Raw genomic sequence first — 26,401 nt, 5'->3', positions numbered from 1 at the left:
GCAGCGGTGTGGAATCACAGAAAGACACAATAATTGAAATAAACATAGTAAACAAAAGGAGAACGTAAATACCAGTTGATCTCTATAATTGAGGTATCCCATTGTTGATATGTTTTGTCGATGAGAGATGGTTTGAATGCGGGGTTGTTCAATAGTGGGGTTAGTACTGATAGATTATTTAATTTCAAGGATACTTTTATTTGTTTCCAAATTCTTATTGTATTGTGAATAACTGGGTTCTTCTTATATATTATACTATTCAATTTTATCAGTGAGAGCAAGATCGTTCCTATATCGTGCGGATAGCACTCCTCTTTCTCCATTCTTATCCACTCCAACTGCTGAGTGGAACTATCCAACCAGTACATTATGTTCTTAATATGCACTGCCCAGTAGTAATACATAAAGTTAGGTAATGATAAACCCCCAACTTCTTTAGGTTTACACAAATGCTTTCGTTGAATTCTGTGTGCTCTGTAATCCCATATAAAATTAGTGATAGCAGAATCTAGTTTTTTGAAAAAGTATTTTGGAATACATATTGGGATCACTTGAAACAAATATATTAATTGTGGTAAGAAAGTCATTTTTATAGCGTTAATTCTACCTATCAATGAGAGCGGGAGCATTTTCCAAAATTTAATCATCAGTTTATTTAATAGTGGTATAAAATTGGCACTAAATAATGATTTGTGTCTTCTCGTAATTTGAATACCCAGATACTTGAATTTTTCTGTTGCAATTTTGAAGGGGAATTTTAGTAAGTGTCTCGAATCCTGTGGTTTTAAAGACATAATTTCGCTTTTATTCCAATTTATTCTATATCCTGAAAAAGAGCCGAATTCCTCAATTGGTGTTAATAATGTGGGTATACTCTTTTGTGTATTAGTAATATATAAAAGAATATCATCAGCATATAATGAAATTTTATTCTTTGAGTCCTTGCTGTTATATCCGTGAATATTCGGGTGATTTCTAATCCTTTCGGCTAGCGGTTCTATCATAAGGGCAAATAGCAATGGTGATAAGGCACAACTTTGCCTATTACCCCTTGATAAGTAAAATTATGGAGATAGCATATTGTTAATTAATATTCTTGCCGTAGGTCTATCGTAAAGTAGTTTAACCCATCTAATAAAATTCTCTCCCGTATTAAATTTTTGGAGTACCTTGTATAAATACTGCCATTCTACTTGATCAAATGCCTTCTCTGCATCCAGCGTGACAACTGAAATATCTTCATTGTCCTCATTGTGAGAGTACATTATATTGAAAAGCCTTCTCAAATTATTAAATGATTGTCTTTTGGGTATAAATTCCGTTTCTTCTTAAACATGTGATCGATGGTTGGTGTGGACCCGGTGGGCCGAAGAACCTGTTTCAACGTTGCATCTCTAAACTAAACTATACTAAACTAAGCACTGGTCCCAACTTGGTAGACACAAAATGCTGGAGAAACTCAGCAGGTGAGGCAGCATCTATGCAGAGAAGGAATTGGTGACATGTCGAGACACGAAACATCGCCAATTCCTTCTCTCCATAGATGCTGTCTCATCCGCTGAATTTTTCCAGCATTTTGTGTCTACCTTCAATTTAACCAGTATCTACAGTTCTTTCTTAGACACTAGTCACAACTTCTCGTGTTTCGCCCATAACCTTCGAAACCAAAAAACTGCAGATGCTGGTTGTACACCGAAGGTAGACACAAAATGCTGGAGTAACTCAGCAGGTCAGGCAGCATCTCTTGAGAGAAGGAATAGGTGATGTTTTGGGTAGACTGACTCCCTTGTCTCTAAGTCTGAAGAAGTATCTCACAAAATCATGAGAGGAATAGATCGGGTAGACCCACAAGGAATCAAGAAACAGACGGCATAGGTTTAAGGTGAGAGGGGAGACTTAATAGGAACCTGAGGGGTAACTTTTTCACGCATGTGGTGGTGGGTGTGTGGAATGAGCTTCCAGAGGTGGTAGTTGATGCTAGGACTATCGTAACGTTTAAGAAACATTTAGACAGGTACATGAATAAGACAGGTTCAGTGGGATATGGACCAAACGCAGGCAGGTGGGCCGAGTGCAGATGGGACATGTTGGCCGTTGTGGGCAAGTTGGGCCGAGGGGCCAATGTCCATACTGTATCATTCTATGACCCAAAATGTCACCAAGTTAGGTCTAGTGTCACTTAGATAGAGCTCTTAAAGATAGCGGATTTAGGGGATATGGTGAGAAGGCAGGAACGGGATACTGAATGGGGGTGATCAGTTATGATCACATTGAATGGCGGTGCTGGCTCGATGGGCCGAATGGCCCACTCCTGCACCTATAGCCTTTTATTCCTTTTCTCCAGACATGCTGCCTGACCCGCTGAATGACTCCAGCACTTTGTATCTGCCCTCTGAAACCTTTCCAATCCATGTACCTGTCTAAATAACTGCAGTTATAAGTTAATGTGATAGTCGTAGAATTAGGCCATTCGGCCCATCAAGAGACCCCTCATCCTTCTATACTCCAGCGAGTACAGGCCCAGTGCCGACAAACGCTCATCATAGGTTAACCTACTCTTTCCTGGGATAATTCTTGTAAATGGATGTGGACCAAACGCAGGCAGGTGGGACAGGTGTAGATGGGACATGTTGGCAAGTTGGGCCGAAGGGCTTGCTTCCACATTGCATCATTCTATGACCCAAAATGTCACCTATTCTTTTTTTCCAGACATGCTGCCTGACCCACTGAGTTACTCCACCACTTTTTATCTACCCCTCAAACCTTTCCTATCCATGTACCTGAAAGAACATCCTTTAATTCTGAGGCGTCTGAGATTCGTGATTGGTACAAGCGTCAGAGGAGAAATCTGGAGAATGGGGACAGGGGGGAGAGATAGATCAGCCAAGATTAAATAGCGGAGTAGACTTGATGGGGAAAATAGTCTAATTCTCCTCCGATCTCTTATGACATGACCTCTGGTCCTAGACTCTCCCACTAGTGGAAACATCCTCTCTGCAACCACTGTATCCAAGCCTTTCACTGTCCTGTATGTTTCAATGAGGTGGTTGAGATTTTGTGGTCCATTGTATTTCGTTTAGAGATAAAGTGCGGAAATAGGCCCTTCGGCCCACCGGGTCCGCGCCGACCAGAGGTCCCTGCACGTTACCACTATCCTAAACCCGCTGGGGACAATTTTAACATTTACCACGCTAATTAACCTAAAAACCTGCACGTCTTTGGAGTGGGGACAAACCGAAGATCTCGGAGAAAACCCACGCAGTTCACGGGGAGAACGTGCAAACTCTGTACAGACAGCGCCTGTAGTCGGGATTGAACCCGGGTCCCCGGCACTGCATTCGCTGTAAGGCAGCAACTCTACCGCTGGGCCACCGGGCCACCTGGTTGGGTTATTGTTTGAGAAACGGTTGCCTTGGATCCACTAACGGCCTGTTGTTCCACTCTGTCCCAGGCCACCGGATGAAGTGCGAGTACATGGCGCACAAGGAGGGGGTAATCAGAGAGGAAATGTTGATCGCCAGCGAACTCAAGGACAGCGCCTCGGTGAAAGTGACGTTGCAGGCCAGAGTCCTGGGTAAGTGCTTTATGGCATCGTCTCCGCTCCCCTCCACGATCATACCAAAGATTATAGAGGAGCTACTCTATAATCCTTGCTTCATTCGGTCATAAGGTCATAAGGGATACGAGCAGAATTTGGCCATCCACATCAACGTCTATATCTCTCGTTCATACATATTCATTGGTATATGGACACAGTGATCTGTTCTGTATTTATTTATGACTACAATATTCTGTTGTGCTGAAGTAAAGCAAGAATATCATTGTCCTATCTGGGACACGTGACAATAAACTCTCTTGAATCTTGAAACTTGACTCAGTCTGAAGCAGGGTCGTGACCCAAAACGTCACCCATTCCTTCTCTTCAGAGCTGCTGCCTGCCCCGCTGAGTTACTCCAGCTTTTTGCATCTATCCGCAGTTCCTTGTTTGTGCTAAACGGTACCATCCATCGTCCTCTATGCAAGGTGTTTGCATGACAATAAATTTCAGAGAAGTTAATGATCACGTGAGCGCTGCTGCTGTCCACGCTAGCGATTCACGTTCATCGTCCCCTCATCTCAGACAGAAAACAACATGGTTCTGGGAAGGAAGGTAGGTCACAAAGTCATAAGAGATAGGAGCAGAATTAGGCCATCGGCCCATCGAGTCTACTCTGCCATTCAATCATGGCTGATATATCTCTCCCTCCGGGGTGAGTGATCTGCGGGACAGGCAGCATCTCTGGGTAGAAGGAATGGGTGAGGTTCTGGGATCATCACAGCTTGGTCTGGGCATAGCTTCATCCGAGACCGCTAGAAATTACAGAGAATTGTGGACGCAGCCCAGACCATCACACAGAGTAACTTCCTTTCCATTGACTCCATGTACACTTCACGCTGCCTCAACAAAACCATCAACATAATCAAGGACCAGTCTCTTCCCGGTCACTCCCTCTTCTCCCCTCTCCCATCATGCTAGAGATACAGAAGTGTGAAAACCGCACACCTCCAGATTCAGGGACAGTTTCTTCCCAGCTGTTATCAGGCAAGTGAACCATCCCATCAACCAGACAGCAGCCCTAACATCCCATCGATCTCATTGAAGACCTTTGAACTATCTTTAATCGGATGTTACTGGACTTATAGTGTCATACAGCATGGAAACAGGCCCAGCGCCCACACCGACCAGTATAATAGCTCATAATAATATATGAGCTGTTTAAGAAGGAACTGCAGATGCTGGAGAATCGAAGGGTACACAAAAAAGCTGGAGAAACTCAGCGGGTGCAGCAGCATCTATGGAGCGAAGGAAATAGGCAACGTTTCGGGCCAAAACCCTTCTTCAGACTGATCGGCGGCGTGGGTGGGCGGGGACAAGAAAGGAAAAAGGAGGAGGAGCCCGAAGGCTGGGGGATGGGAGGAGACAGCAGGGGGACTGAGGAAGGGGAGGAGACAGCAAGGACTAACAAAATTAGGAGAATTCGATGTTCATGCCCCCAGGATGCAGACTCCCCAAACAGAATATGAGGTGCTGTTCCTCCAATTTCCGGTGCTGCTCGCTGTGGCCATGGAGGAGACCCAGGACAGAGAGGTTGGAGACGGAGTGGGAGGGGAGTTGAAGTGCTGAGCCACCAGGAGGTCAGCTTGGTTATTGCGGACCGAGCGGAGGTGTTCGGCGAAACGATCGCCCAACCTCCGCTTGGTCTCACCGATATAGATCTGCTGACATCTAGAGCAGCGGACGCAATAGATGAGGTTGGAAGAGATGCAGGTAAACCTCTGTCGCACCTGGAACGATTGCTTGGGTCCTTGAACGGAGTCGAGGGGGGAGGTAAAGGGACAAGTGTTGCATCTCTTGCGGTTGCAAGGGAAAGTGCCCGGGGAGGGGGTGGTACGAGAGGGAAGGGAAGAATTGACAAGGGAGTTATGGAGGGAGCGGTCTTTGCGGAAGGCAGGGTGATCAACGATGAAGCCCAGTCGCCCATCTCTCAGTCCCAGCAAGGTGAGCCGTAGTTGGGAAACCATGCAAACCATGCCAAAGATAGATACGAAATGCTGGAGTAACTCAGCGGGACAGGCAGCATCCCTGGATAGAAGGAATGGGTGGCGTTTCGGGTCCAGACCCTTCTTCAGACAGAAAGTCAAGGGAAACAAGAGATATAGACGGTGATATAGAGAGATATAGAACAAATGAATGAAAGATATGCAAAAAAAGTAACGAGTATAAAGGAAACAGTTCATTGTTAGCTCTTTGTTAGGTGAGATTGAGAAGCTGGTGCGACTTTGGTGGGGGTGGGATGGAGAGAGAGGGAATGCAGGGGTTACTTGAAGTTGGATAAGTCAATATTATGTGTTGTAAGCTGCCCAAGTGAAATATTAGATGCTGTTCCTCCAATTTGCCTTTAGCCTCACTCTGATAATGTAAGAAGGCCTCAGACGGAAAGGTCAGTGTGGGAATGGGAAGGAGAGTTAAAGTGTTTAGCAATCGTGAAGTTTACCAGAATGTTGCCTGGATGAGAGGGTATTAGCTACAGGTTGGACAAACCTGGATTGTTGTCTCTGGAACGCCAGAGGTTGCAGGGAGAGCTGATATAACATTTTGAGAGGCGTAGATACAGTAGACAATCAGAATCTCTTTCCCAGGATGGAAAAATCAAATACTAGAGGGCATAGCTTTATGGTTAGGGGCAAAGTTGAAAGGGGATGTGCAGGTCATTTTTTTTACGCTGAGGGTGGTGAGTACCTGGAACATACTGCTAGTGTTGGTTCTTGGGGAAGACATGAGAGTGGTATTTAAGTGACTTTTGGATAGGCACATGGAGATGCAGGGAATGGAGGGATATGGATTTTGTGCAGGTAGATAACTGTTGGTCTTGGCATCATGTTCGGCACAGACATTGTGGGCTGAAGGGCCTGTACTGTTCTATGTTTTAGGTACTGATAAAGCATAGATATGGTTGACAGTCAGAACCTTCTCTCCCGAGGTGGAAATGCCAAAGACTAAAGAGCATAGCTTTAAGGTGAAAAGGGAAATGTTCAAAAGAGATGTGCGGGGCAAGTTTGTTTACACACACGGTAAAAAATATTCATGCATAGGCTCATGAATATGCAGAGAATGGAGGGATATGGATTATGTGCAGGTAGATAAGAGTTGGTCTTGGCATCATGTTCAGCACAGACATGGTGGGCCAAAGGGTCTGTTCCAGTGCTGTGCTGCTCTGTATTCTAGGAAATACGTTTATCCTGTCGACGAAATTACAAACATATTTCAGCGATTAAGTATTCCTTAAGACCAGCGGAGTCGAGACGCCAACCCGCTAGTTGGTGTGGGAAACATTTGGGTTCAATCTGTGCCTCAGGCTCACTGTGCAGGCAAGGCAAGAATGTGTTTATGGGAATCTGAGAGTCACCACCATTTACTGCCCACCATGCCTTCAAACATGAAATGTTTAGAGATACAGCGTAGAATCAGGCCCTTCAGCCCACCGCGTCCATGCCGACCAACAATCACCCACACACCAGTTCTTTCCTACACACACCAGGGACCATTTACAATTTTACCATAGCCAACTAAACTACAAACCTGTACGTCTTTGGAGTGTGGGAGGAAAGCGGAGCACCCGGAGAAAACCCACGTAGGTCTCAGGGAGAACGTGCAAACTCCATACAGACAGCACCCATAGTCAGGATTGAACCTGGGTCTCTGGCGCTGTAAGGCAGCAATTCTACCGCTGTGCCCTTATTTTTTAATTTATTTTTGTTGACTTAATCAGTATGGCCATTCGCAAGATTATTTTTCCGGTGATATTGTTGTAGATGAGTGGAGTGGATGATGGGTGACGTTTCATGTCAGGACCCTGCTTCATCTCTTACTGTTCTCTGCTCTATCTTTGGGATCAGGGCAGGGTCATGACATACAGAGCAAATGATTGTTTTCAATGATAGTTTGCCCTATGTTTCCCGAAACAACCATTTCTATTCCCTTTCACTCCCCCTTCTCCCCTCTCCCATCGAGCAAAAGGTACAGAAGTGTTAAAACGCACACCTCCAGATTCAGGGACAGTTTCTTGTCAGCTGTTATCAGGCAACCGAAACATCCTACCACAGCCAGAGAGTAATGCTGAACTACTATCTACCTCTTTGTTGACCCTCGGACTATCTTTGATCGACCTTACTGGCTTTACCTTGCTCTGAGCATTATTCCCTTATCCTGCTCTATACTGAATATGGCTCGATTGTCATCATGTATTGTCTTTCCACTGACTGGATAGCAGGCAACAAAAGCTTTTCACTCTACCTCAGTGAAAGTGACAATAAACTAAACAGAACTGAAACTCAGTGGGAAAGGTACCGTGCTGATCACTACCTGCCTAGGACTAGAGGTCATAGCCTCAGAATTAAAGGAAGAAGATGAGGAGGATTTTTTTTAGTCAGACGGTGATGAATCTGTGGAATTTGCCACAGAATGCTGTGGAGGCTAAGTCAGTGGATATTTTTAAGGCAGAGATAGATAGATTCTTGATTTATACAGGTGTCAGAGGTAATGGGCAGAAACATATAAAATATGTGCAGGAGGAGGCCATTTGGCCCTTCAACCCAACACCGCCATTCATTGTGATCATGGCTGATCATCCCAAATCAATAACCCATGCCTGCCTTCTCCCCATATCTCTTGATTCCACTAGCCCCTAGAGCTCTATCTAACTCTCTCTTAAATCCATGCAGTGACCTGGCCACCACTGCCCTCTGTGGCAGGGAATTCCACAAATTCACAACTCTCTGGGTGAAAAAGTTTTTTCTCACCTCAGTCTTAATTGGCTACCCCTTTATTCTAATAGGTTTCCCTTTATTCTAAGAATGGGGTTAGGAGGGAGAGATAGATCAGCAATGATTGAATGGCAGAGTATACTCGATGGGCCGAATGGCCTAATTCTGCTCCTATTTCTTATGACCGTATGACCTATCTTCCTTCGCAGGACCATGTTGTTTTCTGCCCGAGATGAGGGGAAGTTGAACTAGCGTGAACAGTAAGGGCCTGTCCCACTTGCATGCGATTGCGTGCGTTTGGCGTGACCAACCCGAAGCGGAGTTCACGCGAAGTTCGTGCTAAATTCGCGCTAAGTACGCGCTATGTTCGCGCGTGACGTCATTTACGTCATGCTTACTAATCAGCTGGGCAGGAGGCAGGCCGACTGAATTGGGGTGTCGCACGGCGCCGGGCGGTGACGTCATCATGCGACGCCACGCCGGGCGGTGATGTCATCATGCAACGCCACGTGCACGCTAGATGGTGGGACTGTCATATGTTGATAGAATGGAGCGTCTGGGCTTGTATACTCTGGAATTTAGAAGGATGAGAGGGGATCTTATTGAAACATATAAGGTTATTAAGGGATTGGACACGCCAGAGGCAGGAAACATGTTCGTGATGTTGGGGGAGTCCAGAACCAGGGGCCACAGTTTAAAATTAAGCGGTAGGCCATTTAAAATGGAGATGAAGGAAAACTTTTTCACCCATAGAGTTGTGAATCTGTGGAATTCTCTGCCTCAGAAGGCAGTGTGGACCAATTCTCTGGATGTTTTCATGAGAGAGTTAGATGGGGCTCTTAAAGATAGAGCGAGGGGATATGGTGAGAAGGCAGGAACGGGGTACTGATTGGGGATGATCAGCCATGATCACATTGAATGGCGGTGCTGGCTCAAAGGGCTGAATGGCCTGCTCCTGCACCTATTGTCTATTTGTAGGTTCATTGGCTTTTGGTAAAATTGTAAATTATACCTAGTATGTTGGAAAGGGTAAGTGTGCGGGGATCGCTGGTCGGTGCGGACTAGGTGGGCCGAAGGGCCTATCTCTGCACTGTTTCTCTAAACCAAACCAAACTAAACTATTTGAACGTTGAATTCACCCAGTTTTGCTAGCCCTTGCTGTCTCCTTCCCTTCCTTAACCCTCGAGCTGTCTCCTCCCATCCCCCCGCCCTCGGGCACCCCCTCCTCCTCCCTTTTTCCTTCCTTCTCCCGTCCACCCCCCATCAGTCTGAAGAAGGGTTTTGGCCCGAAACGTCGCCTATTTCCTTTGCTCCATAGATGCTGCTGCACCCGCTGAGTTTCTTCAGCAATTTTGTGTACCTTCGATCTTCCAGCATCTGAAGTTCCTTCTTAAACTATTTGATATTTTCCTTCTGGTTTTACCTGTCATGACTGAATGGCGGAGTAGACTTGATGGGCTCAATGGCCTAATTCTGGCCTGATAATAATGACCTGAATGGCTCTCTGCCACAGAAGGCAGAGGAAGTCAATTCACTGGATGTGTTCAAGAGAGAGTTAGATTTAGTTCTTTGGGCTAACGGAATCAAGGGATATGGGGAGAAAGCAGAATCAGGGTACTGATTCTAGATGATCAGCCATGATCATTTTGGCTCGAAGGGCCGAATGATTACTCCTGCACTATTTTCTATATTTCTACGCTATCTACGCCTCCCACAATTTTACACACCGGACATGTTGGTCGGCATGAGCAAGTTGGGCCGAAGGGCCAGTTTTCACGCTGTGTGACTCCACGACATCCACCAGGCCTTTTGTTTCTAGAAATATTTTAACACAAAATCTTTGGCGACTTGACCCGCTCAGGATTCAACAGGATCCCCACCCTTGTATGGGAAAAAAAACAATTCCTCACCCTGGCTCTAAATATTTTGCCCTGTAATCAAAGACCCTGATTCCTCATTCCAGCTCTGACAGCTATGAAAAACATCTGCACTGCAAGCCATCACTCTAGCTCTGTCAGGTTAATTAAAACTTACAACTGATCATCTACCAGCCTTCTAAATGGTGGAAAGATGGTGCAGCGGTAGAGTTGCTGCTCACAGCGCCAGGGACCCGGGTTCCAACCCGACTACGGGTGCTGTCTGTACGGTGTTTGTACGTTCCCCCCTTTTACCTGCGTGGGTCTTCAGCCTTGTATGGAACGAGCTGCCGGAGGAGGTAGTTGAGGCAGGTACCATCACAATGTTTAAGCAACATTTGGACAGGTACATGGATAGGATCGTCAATGGATATTTTTATGGCAGAGATAGATAGAATCTTGATTAGCACGGGCATCAGGAGTTAGAGGCAGAACCTGAGCCACGCCCACACTTCCGGGTTTTATAGTTCCTCTCCCCTCCCACCGGAAGGGGCGTGGCCTTCATGGCGTGATTGACAGGAGGGAGAATCTCAACATTTTTAAAACATTAATAACTCTTTTATATTTCATCCATGGAAAAAATCCTCATACTGCATAGCGGAGGGGGACTCTGAGTAAGATGGCCGAAAATTACAGCTGTAAGTGGTAGCGTTTTTTTATAAAATCAATATGCAGTGCAAACAGGAAGTGGTCATGATGAGCCTTTTAATTATGTAGATATAGGCCAAACACAGGTAGGTGGGACTAGTGTAGATGGGGCATGTTAGTCAGAATGGGGAAGATGTACTGAAGGGCCGGTTTCCACACTGTATGACTATGGCCTAAAACATCACCTATCCATGTTCTCCAAAGATGCTACCTGACCCGCTGAATTACTCCAGCATTTTGTGTCTATCATTGATTTATAGAACTGGTTGAACATGCCGGGACTAGCAATAAGTTTGTCCAGAAGGTGGAACATAATTCACTGCCTTGTTATTCAAGGCATCAGCCTACTCTGTGCCATCTGTGAAGCATATTTCAAACTGCAGCATGACTTATCAGCTTGTATCAGAGCTACTGTAGATGTACTAGAACTACTGTATCCCTAGGAGCATTTGATTATTGTGGTCACAATTTTGACTGAGACCTCATTTTGACTGAGACCACATTTTGTCAACTATATAAATCAGACTCTACTGCACATAGACACAAAAAGCTGGAGTAACTCAGCAGGACAGGCAGCATCTCCGGAGAGAAGGAATTTCCACACACTAACCATCCACTACTCATTGCCGCTCATCCCATTAAATTCCCCTGAATCATTGCCAGATTTCAACCCTGAGACTCTACAGTATAAGGCACAGGTCACACCGTATTTGGAGTACTGTGAGCAAATTTGGAGCCCACATCTGGGGAACGATGTACTGGCTCTGGAGAGAGTTCCTGAGGAGGTTTACAAGAATGATCCCAGGAATGAGTGGGTTAGCATGATGAACATTTGTCAGCACTGTCAGGCCTGTACTCGTTGGTGTTTAGAAGGTTGAGGGGGGACCTCATTGAAACTTACAGAATAATGAAAGGCATAGATAGAGAGGATGTGGAAAGGATGTTTCAAGTTCAAATTAAAGTGAATTTATTGTCATGTGTCACTGTATAGGACAATGACATTCTTGCTTTGCTTCAGCACACAGAACATAGTAGGCATTTACTACAAAACAGATGAGTGTGTCCATATACTATAATATTAATATATACACACATGAAAAAATAAACTGATGAAGTGCAAATAACAGAAAAGTGGTTATTAACAATCAGTGTTTTGTGCGAGCCAGGTTTAATAGCCTGATGGCTGAGGGGAAGTAGCTATTCCTGAACCTGGTTGTTCCAGTCTTCAGGCTCCTGTACCTTCTATCTGAAGGTAGCAGGGAGATGAATGTGTGGCCAGGATGGTGTGGGTCTTTGATGATACTGCCAGCCTTTTTGAGGCAGCGACTGCGATAAATCCCCTCGATGGAAGGAAGGTCAGAGCCGATGATGGACTCGGCAGTGTTTACTACTTTTTGGAGTCTTTTCCTCTCCAGGACGCTCAAATTGCCGAACCAAGCCACGATGCAACCGGTCAGCATGCTCTCTACTGTGCACCTGTAGAAGTTAGAGAGAGTCTTCCTTGACAAACCGAATCTCCGTAATCTTCTCAGGAAGTAGAGGTGCTGATGAGCTTTCTTGATAATTGCATTAGTGTTCTCGGACCAGGAAAGATCTTCAGAGATGTGCACGCCCAGGAATTTGAAGCTCTTGACCCTTTCAACCATTGACCCGTTGATAACAATGGGGCTGTGGGTCCCCCTCCTACTCCTTCCAAAGTCCACAATCAGTTCCTTGGTTTTGCTGGTGTTGAGGGCCAGGTTATTGCGCTGGCACCATATGGACAGTTGATCGATCTCTCGTCTATAATCGATCTCTCTTCATCCCCATCAGTGATACGTCCCACAACAGTGGTGTCGTCAGCGAACTTGATGATGGAGTTCGCACTGTGACTGGCTACGTAGTCATGAGTATAGAGTGAGTACAGCAGGGGGCTGAGCACGCAGCCTTGAGGTGCTCCCGTGCTGATTGTTATCGAGGCTGACACATTTCCACCAATACGAACAGACTGGTCTGTGAATGAGGAAGTCGAGGATCCAATTGCAGAGGGATGCGCAGAGACCCAGTTCTGCGAGTTTGGTAACCAGCTTGGAGGGGATGATTGTGTTAAATACCGAGCTGCAATCGATGAATAACAGCCTGACATATGAGTTTTTGTAGTCCAAGTGGTCCAGAGCGGAGTGGAGGGCCAGCGAGATCGCATCCACCGTTGATCTGTTGTAGCAGTAAGCGAACTGCAGTGGGTCCGGGTTTTTGTCGAGGTAGGAGTTGATTTGCTCCATGATCAACCTCTCAAAGCACTTCATCACCACTGGCGTTAGTGCCACTGGTCGATAGTCATTGAGGCAAGTCACCTTACTCTTCTTGGGCACTGGTATAATTGATGCCCTTTTAAAGCAAGTGGGGACCTCAAACCTCAGAAGTGAGAGGTTGAAAATGTCCGTAAAAACTCCAGCCAGTTGGGCCGCACAGGTTTTTAGAACACGACCAGGTATGCCATCAGGTCCAGGTGCTTTTCGGGGGTTCACCCCTCTGAAGGATTTCCGGACGTTGGCCTCTGTGACTGAGACTGAAATGCTATCACAGCGAATGGGGGATCGGGAAAGCACATCAGTATTCTCCCTATCAAAGCGTGCGTAAAACGTCAGGGAGTGATGTTTCGCCGACATTCGAGCTGCCTCCTGGTTTCGCCTTGTAGGAGGTGATTGCATTCAGGCCCTGCCACAGCTGCCGAACATCTGTCTCATCCTCCTCAATTTGGAGCAGAAGTCCCTTTTGGCCTTTTTGATGACCTTACCAAGGTCGTATCTGGACTTCATGTAGACAGTAGGCAATAGGTGCAGGAGTAGGCCATTCGGCCCTTCAAGCCAGCACCGCCATTCAATGTGATCATGGCTGATCATCCCCAATCAGTACCCCGTTCCTGCCCTCTCCCCATATCCCCTGACTCCGCTATCTTTAAGAGCTCTATCTAACTCACTTGAAAGCGTCCAGAGAACCGGCCTCCACCGCCCTCTGAGGCAGAGAATTCCACAGACTCACAACTCTCTCCGGGAGTCTAGGACTAGAGGTCATAGCCTCAGAATTAAAGGGCACTCTTTTAGAAATGATGTGAGGAGGAACTTCTTTAGTCAGAGGGTAGTTAATCTTGGAATTCATTGCCACAGAGGCCTGTGGAGGCCAAGTGGATATTTTTAAGGCAGATATAGACAGATTCTCGATTAGAACGGTGTCAAGGGTTGTGGAGGAGAAGGCTGGAAAAATGGGATTAGGAGGCAGAGATTCGCCTTGCTTGATTGGCGGAGTGGACTTGATTGCCCGAATGGCCTAATTCTACTCCTATAACTTGTGAACGTGAACTCACCCACACACTTTGGGGGGCGAGGGGCAGGAGGGGGCTGAGGGGGGTTGTGGAGATTTACAGAGCCCAAGTAAACAAACTGACCCAATGTCAATGATGATGATGGGGTGATGGGAGGGTGGAAGGACAAGTGAGGCCAGATAGGATGTCCAGAAAGCCATCTTGGTCTGCAAGGGCAAGATGGGCCAAAGGGCCTCTATTTGTGTTGTGCAGCTCAATGACCCCGTCATGATTAACCTTAATTAAAATTGAAATTGAATCTGAATCTTATGTGTAAGAAAGAACTGCAGATGCTGGTAAAATCGAAGGTAGGCACAAAATGCTGGATTAAGGGGCCAGTCCCACTTGGGCGATTTTTTAGGCGACTGTCGGCGACTGTCATAGTCATGGCAGGTCTCCGAAAAACCAGCGACTGGACCCCCCCCCCCCCCCCCACGACAATGTCTATGACAAGCTACAACAACCTACCACCTAGTATACCACCGACGACCACACCTACGACAATGTACGACCACACAGGCGACAACCTACGTCAACTTACGTCCACCCACGACAATCTACAACAAGCTACGACCCTGTCTCTGACAACTGAAGATGCCAGTTCCTGTCGCCGGTTGGCGTAGGTTGTCTCCAATGGAATTCGCCGAAGTCAGCACCGGCGACAACCTACGTTACCTGGCGACAACCCACGACAGCATCTGCTTCCGGAGAAGTCAAGCCCCGATCATCGGCATCAAGCCCACAGTCGCCGACTGTCGTCGAAAATTGTGAACACGTTGAAAATCCAGCGGAGACCAGAATGACGCTACAACTCTTTGGCCGACTGAGGAGACTACTCACGACCATACGGGTCAGTTGCCTAAACAAATAGCCTAAGTGAGTGAATGAATGAATGAATGAATGATTGATGAATGATATCTTTATTGAGTGGGACAGGCCTTTAACTCAGCGGGTGAGTCAGCATCTAAGGAGAGAAAGAATTGGCGACGTTTCGGGTCGAGGTTTCGGGTCCAGATCTATCGTCATAATCTTATCTTTCACTACCACTTTTCTCCACCAAGCCATATCCCTCACTTCCTTTAACATGTTAACAAAATGCAGCATCAGGCATTATTTGAATTGTACTTTTGTGAAACACATCGCTGATTATTGGTAGACTGGTGGGCGGCACGGTGGCGCAGAGGTAGAGTTGCTGCCGCACAGCGCCAGAGGCCCGGGTTCGATTCTGACTACGGGTGCTTGTCTGTACAGAGTTTGTACGTTCTCCCTGTGACCTGCGTGGGTTTTCTCCGGGTGCTCTGGTTTCCTACCGCACTCCAAAGACGTGTAGGTTTGTAGGTTAATTGGCCTCTGCAAATTGTACCCAGTTTGTAGGGTAGGATTAGTGTCGATGGGCTGAAGGGCCTGTTTCCACTCTCTGAACTAAACTACTAGCGACCTCATCGGTGACCCTTAGACTATGTTTGATCAGACTTTGCTGGCTTTACCTTGCACTAACCGTTATTCCCTTATCATGTATCTGTACACTGTGGACGGCTCGATTGTAATCATGTATTGTCTTTCCGCCGACCCGTTAGCACACAACAAAAGATTTTCATTGTACCTCGGTACATGTGACAATATAATATACAGGTGCACAACCTTTTATCCGAAAGCCTTGGGACCAGACACTTGTCGGATTTCGGACATTTTCGGATTTCAGAATGGAAGATTTTTAGCGTAGATTAGGTAGGTAGCGCGGGCGGCTTGAAAAGTCTGGAGCAGCTACCTCCTCCCCGGAGACCGGGAGAATCATTGCATAAATGTTAGTCAGTTAGTTTGGAGGGATTTTATGTGGTGGTGGTGGTGTAGGGGTGAAGGGGGAAACTTTAATTCTTAGTCCCCTACCTACCTGGTCGGCGACTCCCAACCTCGCGGAGCTGGGTGCTCCGTCCGGCCGCGGGCGGCGCCGGTTGTAGCTCCGACCCCGGCAACTCTACCCCTGGCTGCGAGGCGCTCCAAATCCAGCGCGGCCCGCGGCCCGCGGCCGGACGCCCCAGCTCCGCACCAGCGGGGAGCGAGCAATGCCTTACCGGGTCGCCGTGCGGCAAGCTCCGGAGCGCTGTGGCCGCCTTCTTCCAACATCGCGGAGCGTCGCTGGATTTGGAGCCGCGGAGCTGGGGGCTCCGTCCGGCTGCGGGCGGCGCCGGTCGGAGCTCCAACCCCGGCAACTCTACCCCTGGCTGCGCGGCTCCAAATCCAGCGACGCTCCGCGATGTGTGTCGGCGGCCACAGCGCTCCGGAGCTTGCCGCACGGCGACCCGGTAAGGCATTGACGCACCACGCTGGTGCGGAGCTGGGGCATCCGGCCGCGGGCCGCGGGCCGCGCTGGATTTGGAGCGCATCGCAGCCAGGGGTAGAGTTGCCGGGGTCGGAGCTACAACCGGCGCCGCCCGCTGCCCCACCGGCCACAGCGCTGCGGAGCTTACTGCACAGCGACCCGGTAAGGCATTGACCGCTCCCCGCCTCTCCGACCAGGTAGGGGACTAAGAATTAAAGTTTACCCCTTCACCCCCCTTCACATAAAAGCCCTCTGAACTAACTGACTAACATTTAAGCAATGATTTACAGATGTTTAAGCGTCTCCCGGTCTCCAGGGAGGAGGCAGCCGCTACAGTAGTACAGACCTGGGTTGACCGTGGGTCGTTTTGGGTCAGGTTTGGCGCCAAACGCGAGCTTTGGTGCGCAGACGACATCTGGAAAAAATGGCCGGTTTTCGGAGCTTTTCGGTTTCTGGAACACCGGATAAAAGGTTGTGCACCTGTACTTAAAACATAGAAAATAGGTGCAGGAGTAGGCCATTCGGCCCTGCGAGCCTGCACCGCCATTCAATATGATCATGGCTGATCATCCAACTCAGTATCCTGTACCTGCCTTCTCCCCATACCCTCTGATCCCTTTAGCCACAAGGGCTACATCTAACTCCCTCTTAAATATAGCCAATGAACTGGCCTCAACTACCTTCTGTGGCAGAGAATTCCAGATTCACCACTCTATGTGTAAAAAATGATTTTCTCATCTTGGTCCTAAAAGACTTCCCTCTTATCCTTAAACTGTGACCCCTTGTTCTGGACTTCCCCAACATCGGGAATAATCTTCCTAATCTTTCTTTAGTAACTTGTCAGTTTCTTTGTTGAACTAAATTAAGGCGCATGTTGCAATCACAATTGAACAAAGCGCCTGTCCAACCCCTTAAGAATTTTGTAAGTTTCTATAAGATCCCCCCTCAATCTTCTAAATTCTAGCGAGTACAAGCCGACTCTATCCAGTCTTTCTTCATATGAAAGTCCTGACATCCCAGGAATCAGTCTGGTGAACCTTCTCTGAACTCCCTCTATAGTAAGAATGTCCGTCCTCAGATTAGGAGACCAAAACTGTATGCAATACTCCAGGTGTGGTCTCACCAAGACACTGTACAACTGCAGTAGAACCTCCCTGCTCTTATTCTCAAATCCTTGTGCTATGAATGCTAACATACCATTCACTTTCTTCACTGCCTGCTGCACCTGCATGCCTACTTTCAATGACTGGTGTACCATGAAACCCAGGTCTCGTTGCATTTCCCCTTTTCTAATCGGCCACCATTCAGATAATAGTCTACTTTCCTGTTTTTGCCACCAAAGTGGATAAACTAAACTGGAACTGAACTGAAACAAAATTCATATCCTTATCCCTGTTATGTTCTTGGCTTTAGATAGATGCAAACAGCTGGTGTAACTTTTGTGTCTATCTGTGGTATAAACCAACATCTGCAGTAGTTCCATCCTACACAAATTCCACACTGTATCTCGAAAGTAAACAAAACTAATTTCCTTGCCTCTGTTATGTTCTTGATGTGGTGACCTTTTTCTTCCGTAACCTTGAGGCATTTTTCGATCTAATGTGGGATTGTTGGGGACAGCATTAATATTCAATGCCAGCTTGGACCAGGCCAGCAGCTCAATAATTTAAAAAAAAATTAACTTATGCAAGGTCAAGATGCAGGAGACTTGAGGGACGAAATTTCTTTAATTTGACTAACTCGTGCAAAGTAGCAAATAAAATAACTGCGTATAGGACAGCAATTTGTTTACAGTTTAGAGTTACAGCGCGGAAACAGGCTCTTTTGGCCGACTGGGTCCGTGCCAACCAGCAATCCCCGCACATTAACACTATCCTATAACCACGAGGGACAATTTGTACATTTACCAAGACAATTAACCTACACACCTGTACGTCTTTGGAGTGTGGGAAGAAACCAAAGTTCTCGGAGAAAAACCCACGCAGGTCACAGGGAGAACGTACAGACTCCGTACAGACAAACACCTGTAGTCAGGATGGAACCCGGGTCTCCGGCACTGCGTTCGCTGTAAGGCAGCAACTCCACCGCTGCGCCACAGATATTTTGTTGATAAAGAAGGCACGGTTTGTCCTTACTGTGTGAAGGGTTGTGTTAATGTGCGGGGATCGCTGGTCGGCGCGGACCCGGTGTGCCAATGAGTTTGTTTCTGCGCTGTATCTCTAAACTAAATGAAACTAAACACAATGTTTCCCTGTTTAAAGCTGCTTTAGCTTTTAGCAGTGAAACATATAGGAGCAGAATTAGGCCATTCGGCCCATCAAGTCTACTCTGCCATTCAATCATGGCTGATCTATCTCTCCCTCTTAACCCCATTCTCCTGCTTTCTCCCATTACCCCTTGACTAATCCCCTGCATTAATCAAGATTAAGAAACAGATAGACAGGTACATGGATAGGATAGTTTTGAAGGGATTTGAACGCAGGCAGGTGGGACTAGTGTAGCTGGGACATGTTGGCCGGTGTGGGCACATTGGGCCCTATGCTGAGGCTCTATAAGGCGCTGGTTAGACCGCATTTGGAGTGTTGTGAGCAGTTTTGGGACCCATATCTGAGGAAGGATGTGCTGGCTCTCGAGAGGGTCCAGAGGAGGTTTACAAGAATTATCCCAGGAATAAGTGGGTTAATCTATGATAAGAGCTTGACAGCACTGGGCCTGTACTCGGTGGAGTTTAGAGGGATTAGGAGGGAGCTCATTGAAGCTTACCGAATAGTGAAAGGCCTGGATAGCGTGGATGAGGAGAGGATGTTTCCACTAGTGGAATTCTGCAGGACTAGAGGTCATAGCCTCAGAGTTAAATAGACGTACCTTTAGAAAGGAGATGAGGAGGAATTTCTATAGTCAGAGGGTGGTGAATCTGTGGAATTAATTGGAGGCCAAGTCAATGGATATATTTAAGGCAGAAATAGATAGATTCTTGATTAATACAGGTGTCTGAGGTTGTGGGGAGAAGGCAGGAGAATGAGGTGAGGAAGGAGAGATAGATCAACCATGATTGAATGGGGGAGTAGACTTGATGGGCTGAATGGCCCAATTCTACTACTATCACTTATCACCTGTGTTTACTCTCCTATACAAATTTACAGTGAATTTGTGGAATTCTCTGCCACAGAATGCAGCAGAGGCCAATTCACTGGATGAATTTAAAATAGAGTAAGATAGGGGCTAGGGGCTAGCGAAATCAAAGGGTGTGGGGAGATGGCAGGCACGGGTTACTGATTGTGGATGATGAGCCATGATCACAATGAATGGTGGTACTGGTTCAGAGAACCAAATGGCCTCATCCTGCACCAATTTTCTTGGTTTCTATGGTTACTGCAGCACTGTGCAGCACTGACTTGCCTTGGAGACCGCAGTACTGGTCACCACAGATTGATTGCAACTAATGCAGTTCATACAACAATCCTGATTAATTTTACTGACCGTATGCCTCGTTGTCACCTTCCCCTCATCTAACAATGAACCATTCTACATTTCCTTGATCATCGTCTGATTTAATCTGTCGTTTTCACATCTTACATCCCTTGGGTGAAAAAGTTACCCCTCAGATTCCTATTAAATCTTTTCCACCTCACCTTAAAACCTATGTGCTCTGGTCCTCGATTCACCCACACTGGTAAAGAGACTCTGTGCATCTACCCGATCTATTCCATTCATGATTTTATACACCTTTATAAGATAATAATAATAATAATAATAATGTTTTATTTATAGGGACAGTGCATATTAATTAACATTTTGCATGTAAATATGCGAGCTTGTAGCTAATCAGCAGCTAATTTCCGTCTCTAGTCCCCAGGCAAAGGTAGGTGAAGTGTCTTGCCCAAGGACACAACGACAGTACACACTCCAAGCAGGATTCGAACCGGCCACCTTCAGGTTGCCCTCCGAACACTTAACCCATTGCGCCACCTGTCGCCCTCATCCATCTGATCACCCCTCATCCTCCTGCGCTCCAAGGAATAGAGTCTCAGGCTACTCAACCTCTCCCTATAGCTCAGACTCAATACTCTGGCTGATGAAGGCCAATGTGCCAAAAGCCTTTGTCACCACTCGATCTGGGAGTCTCCTGCTTCCAGAACTTATGAACATATGAACTTTTATCCTGCACTAAATGTTTTTCCCTTTAGCACGTATCCGTACACTGTGGACGGCTCGATTGTAATCATGTATTGTCTTTCAGCTTACTGGTTAGCACGCAACAAAGTGTGTGGATGAGAGGGGGATCTTATAGAAACATTTTCACCCAGTGAGTTGTGAATCTGTGGAATTCTCTGCCACAGAAGGCAGTGGAGGCCAATCCACTGGATGTTTTCACGAGAGTTAAGGGCCTGTTCCACTTAGGCGATTTTTCAGTGGCCTATCAAGTTCAACTGTCAAGTTCGCGGCACTCGCCTGAAAAAACGGGAACTGGAGCGGCGACTGTCAGATTAGAACACACACGCACGCACGCACACACACACATACGCACTCACACACACACACACACACACACACACACACACACACACACACACACACACACACACACACACACACACCGCACACATGCACACACACTCACGCACGCACGCACGCACGCACACACACGCACGCACACGCGCACATACACAGACACACACACACAAACACATCGGAAAGGCGGGGGCCAGGGAAAGCGGGGGAGCACACTCTGAAATGCACATGGTGCAAACCCAAGGTGATACAGACACACACCGTGATGAACAGGAAGATTAAGATGGTAAATTATTTTAAAGAGGGGGCAGAAGGGGGTAGAAGGGGGATCGGGGGGGGGGGGGGGGGGGGGAGTAGTGGGGGGGGAGAAGGAGTGGAGACACTTTTAAGAAGCCTGACAACTTCTAATAAGCCAGAGATACACAGCTGTGAAGTTCAGTGGGCATTTAACATTACCAGTCGACTATAATTGGTTCTGAAAACTCGTGCTTACGTTTTTTCCCCCCAATGAGCCAATGAAAATGCCCGATCAGCAAATGCGATTAACTAACACTACCTACGCCAACCTCGACTACATATAACTAGATGGCGACCCCACTACAACTGCCCCTACGACTACACGATTAGCGATTACCTCCATGGCGACCAATTTCAACATGTTGAAAAATTTGCGGCGACCATACTGAGGCTGCGACTAGTTCCCAGAATGCGGGAACTCCTCGCGACCATGAAGGAGACTCACCAGAGACCACCAGCGAACATGTGGCGATCCTGAGGCGAGCGCAGAGTCTCCTGCACTCGCCTGAAAAGTCGCCTAAGTGGGACAGGTCCGTTAGATATCACTAATGCACGCTGTGGACGACTCGATTGTAATCGTGTATTGTCTTTCCGCTGACTGGTTAGCACGCAACAAAAGCTTTTCACCGTACCTCGGTACACGTGACAATAAACTAACCCTCTTAACTGGGTGTGTTACAGATCGTCTGCACGGGACCCCCATGCTGCTGGAAGGGGTCAAATGCATCGGCTCCGAACCAGAGTATGACTCCGAGCAAAGTGACTGGCAGGGCTTCGATTAGACGCCACCACATCTCTACACTGCCTTCAGCCTCAGTGGCCACCTCCCAATGTCACACTCGCTAAGCTGTGAAATCCTCTTTTTTCTTCCCTCTTTCCATTTCCCCATTCTATCCCTTTTTCTCTCACTCTTTCCTTCATTCCACCTTCCTCTTTGTCTCTCTTTCTCACTCTCTCTCTCCCTCTCTTTCCCTCTAATATTCTTTACCTTTCTCTCATTCACTATTTATTTCACTCTCTCTATTTCCTCTCATTTTTTTCCTTTCTTTTTCTTTTCACACTTTCTGTTCTTTCTCTATTTTCACTCGATTTCTTTTGCTCCCTTTTTTCACTTTCAGTTCTTTATTTTCATTGGATTGCTTTCTCTATTTCATTCACTATTTATTTTCTCTCTTTTCATTTTCTCTCTGTAGTTCTTTCTCTCTTTCTCTATTTCATTCACTCTTCCTGTTCTTTATTTTCACTCGTTGTCTGTCACTATTCCTTTCTCTCTTAATTTCTATCACTCTTTTTTCATTCTTTCTGTTCTTCCTCTATTTTCACTATCGATTTCTCTCTTTTTCTTTCACTTTTTCTCTCTTTATTTTTTTACTATTTCTCTATTTTCACACAATTTTTCTCTCTATTTCACTTTCTTCATTTCTATCACTTTTTTTTACTCTTCTGTTCTTTTTATTTTCGCTCTCACTTTCAATTCTGTTCCCTTTTTATTTCTTCCTCTCTTTATATTTCTTTTTCTCTATTTTCACTTGATTTATTTCTTCCTTTCACTCTCTCTCTCTCGCACTCGCTCTCCCTCTGTCTGTCTCTCTCTCTACCTCTCTCGTCTCTCTCTCTCTCTCCATATATATATTTTGTAATTTGATATTCCGCTTGTAATGTAATTTCCCCCTTGAGCATTCAATATATGTGAATGCAAATGCAATTAAGCGTTGCCTATGAGAAGTATAATGGGAGCATAATGTCGGATGCACTGGGGATTATATGCATTGATTGTTCAGTGAAGTACAATGCAGAATGTGTTTATTTTGTGAAATAAATGAAATACATTGTTAATTGCCGTGTACTTTCTTCAGTACCTATTAACAAAGGGAAAAACAGATGTTGACCTGGTTTCGTCAGCACCACTCTAGTAACCAAGTCCGATGATTGGTTCAATGGTACTTTGGCAGCATGGTGGTGCAGTGGTGGAGTAGCAGCCTTGCAGTGCCAGAGATCCGTGTTCGATCCTGACCATGGGTGCTGTCTGTGCGGAGTTTGCACGTTCTCCCTGTTATAAACAATAGACAAAAGGGGCAGGAGTAGGCCATTCAGCCCTTTGAGCCAGCACCGCCATTCAATGTGATCATGGCTGATCATCCATAATCAGTACCCTGTTCCTGCCTTCTCCTCATATCCCCTGACTCTGCTATCTTTAAGAGCCCTAGCTAGCTCTTCGGTTTCCTCCCACACTCCAAAGACGTACAGCTTTGTAGGTTATTTAGCTATGGTAAAATTGTAAATTGTCCCGAGTGTGTGTAGGATGGACAATGCAGGACGCGGCTTGGGGGGGGGGGACTGCCCTGAAGAGGGGGAAGGAGACAAAGGGGCACCTGGTGCGGGAGTACTTTGTAACTTTGTAAGCGCCCTTTATGTGGCAACTATTTGTATACCTTTTCGTACGCAAGCAACGAATTTCACTGTGACTTGTCAGACATGACAATGAAGTATTCAATTCAATTCGGATAGTGTTAGTGCGTGCGTGTTAGTGATCATTGGTCGGTGGGTAGAAGGGCCTGTTTTCCGCACTGTATCTAAACTAATCACTGGCACTAAACTAAACTATTGCCCCATGTAGTGAGGACCATGCAGTTTGTTAAAAATAATACTATACCTACACACAATCATAATTCAGCACTATGAACCAATCTGAAGCTGCCTCACAGCAAATGCAGCACCGGAGATCCGGGTTCGATCACGACTACGGGGGGAACCAGACGACATAGGTTTAAGGTGAGGAGCGGGCGGGGGGGTGGGGGGGGGGGAATGTTTATTAGGAACCTGAGGGGCAACGTTTTTACACAAAGAGTGTATGTAACGACCTGCCAGAGGAGGTAGTTGAGGCAGGTACGTTCTCCCCGTGACCGCGTGGGTTTTCTCCGAGCTCTGCAGTTTCCTCCCACACTCCAAAGACATACAGGTTTGTAGGTTAATTGGCTTGTTGTAAATGTAAATTTCCGTAGTGTGTGTGGGATAGTGTTAATGTGTGGGGGTCGCTGGTCAGTGTGGACTCGTTGGGCTGAAGGGCCTGTTTCCGCGTTATATCCACAGACTAAACCCAGAACGTCACCTAATCCTAATCCTTTTCCCCAGCGATGCTGCCTGACCAACTGAATTACTCCAGTGTCCACCTTCGGTATAAATCAGCATCTGCAGTTCCTTCCTGCACATAGAATAGAATAGAATTAGAATAGAATTTATTTGTCACACAACCAGGGTCGGTGGAATTTGGGTTGTGTGCAGCGGTACAATAATAAAGAACACTCAACCACATTAATAACACAAACATCCACCACAGCATTCATCACTGTGGTGGAAGGCACAAAATTTGGCCAGTCCTTCTCCCTTTCCCCAACCGTGGACAGGACCAGAGTCCAGAGTCAGTCCAGGATCGGCTCTTCCTCACCGGAGACCATGGCTTTAAGTTGGTGTAGGCCGCAGGCCGGCGGTCGGGATTTAAAGTTTCCGCCACAGCCAGAAGAACCGCAGACCACAGGGCCGATAGTCGAAGCTCCCCTCCAGGGGTGATGGTAAGTCCATGCCGGACCCGCGGTAGAAGTTGGCCGTGGGCCGGCAGTGGTGGCTTCTTCTTCTCCCGCTGGGTCCCCCACGAGGGATCCCGGGCTGTAGACGCCGCACCAGCTGGAGCTCTGCAGACCGTGGCTTCAGGATGCCGGCTGCCCCGGGCCAGCGAAACGGAGCGCTCCCCTCCAGCGAGCCCCAGCGAGGGCTCACCCGCTCCACAACGAGAGTCCACGCTGCGCCCGCCGCTGAAGCCCCGAGCGCGTCTCCGGGAAAGGCCGTGCCGATCCTTGATGTTAGACCACGGAGGAGGCGACCTGGAAAAAGTCGCCTCTCCATGGAGGAGGCGGCCAAAATGGTTTCCCCCTTACCCCCTCACGCCACCCCCTACACAAAACACACCGAGAAACACCAAACATACTTTAAAACATACTAAAAAAATTAAAAAAGTTGAAAAAACTAACGCGCTGCTGACATGGCTGCTGCCAGGGCAGCGCCCCCTACACGATGGATTTATAACTACAAGTGTACTTTAATCTCGGAAGGGTGCAGAGAAGATTTACGAGGATGTTGGCAGGACTTGAGAGCCTGAGCTATAGGGAGAGGTTGAGCAAACTGGGACAGGGAGCAGGAGGATGAGGGGTGATCTTATGGAGGTGTACAAAATTGTGAAAGGAATAGATGGGGTAAATTCCCAGCCTTTTACCCAGATTATGGGAATCGAGAACCAGAGGACATAGGTTCAAGGTGAGGAGAGGGTTGGGGGGGGGGGGGGAATGTTTATTAGGAACCTGAGGGGCAATGTTTTTACACAAAGGGTGTATTTAACGAACTGCCAGAGGAGGTATTTGAGGCTAGTACCATGACAACATTTAGAAAGGTACATGGATAGGGTAGGTATAGAGGGATATGGGCCAAATGTGAGCTGGTGGGACTAGTATAGATGGGACATGTTGGTCAGCATGAGCAAGTTGTGTCAAAGGGCCTGTTTCCAAGCTGTATGACCCTGTGTATTTGAACAGTTCACTGAGACAGTGTACAAGAGTTGCCATGTATTGGTGCCATTTCATGTGATTCAAGTCTGAAGGTGATATAAATGTAGTCTTGACTTGGCCATAAAGGGCCGTTGATCTTGTGACATTGCAGGGTCGGCCTGGCCACACTAATGTTGTCAGTGGCCTCTACCACCGCTTCTCCCCTCCATGTCGCTGCGGGCCTCCACTGATCCACGTGCTTGATCTCTCTCGACAGTTTCCTGATCCAGGCAAGCCCCAGGTTGCTGCAAGGCCTCCAGTGGCCCACTCCACCGACACATCGATCCCGATACTATCCACCCGGGATCCATCCTCCCTCACCTCACCAATGAAAGATCGGTGGCAGGCGCGGCACGGTGGTGCAGCGGTAGAGTTGCTTATTAAGGGATTGGACTCGTTAGATGCAGGAAAATTGTTCCCGATGTTGGGAGAGTCCAGAACCAGGGGCCACAGTTTAAAGAATTAAAGG

At 47.1% G+C, this 26,401-nt stretch overlaps 1 protein-coding gene across 1 annotated transcript in view; it reads left to right on the top strand.

The window, feature by feature from the left end:
- LOC129694615 (UPF0687 protein C20orf27 homolog) overlaps nt 1–23,173 on the top strand; it is a 44,855-nt gene extending 21,682 nt beyond the window's left edge. The window contains exons 2-3 of the mRNA XM_055631346.1: nt 3,452–3,574; nt 22,019–23,173. Coding sequence (XP_055487321.1) covers nt 3,452–3,574; nt 22,019–22,119 — 224 coding nt within the window. The 3' untranslated portion in view covers nt 22,120–23,173. The remainder of the gene's footprint in view (nt 1–3,451; nt 3,575–22,018) is intronic.
- The last annotated feature ends 3,228 nt before the right edge of the window (nt 23,174–26,401 follow it).

This window comes from Leucoraja erinacea, unplaced genomic scaffold, assembly GCF_028641065.1.
Source record: "Leucoraja erinacea ecotype New England unplaced genomic scaffold, Leri_hhj_1 Leri_724S, whole genome shotgun sequence".
Classification (NCBI taxonomy): domain Eukaryota; kingdom Metazoa; phylum Chordata; class Chondrichthyes; order Rajiformes; family Rajidae; genus Leucoraja; species Leucoraja erinaceus.
This window is presented reverse-complemented; position numbering and strand designations above follow the sequence as displayed.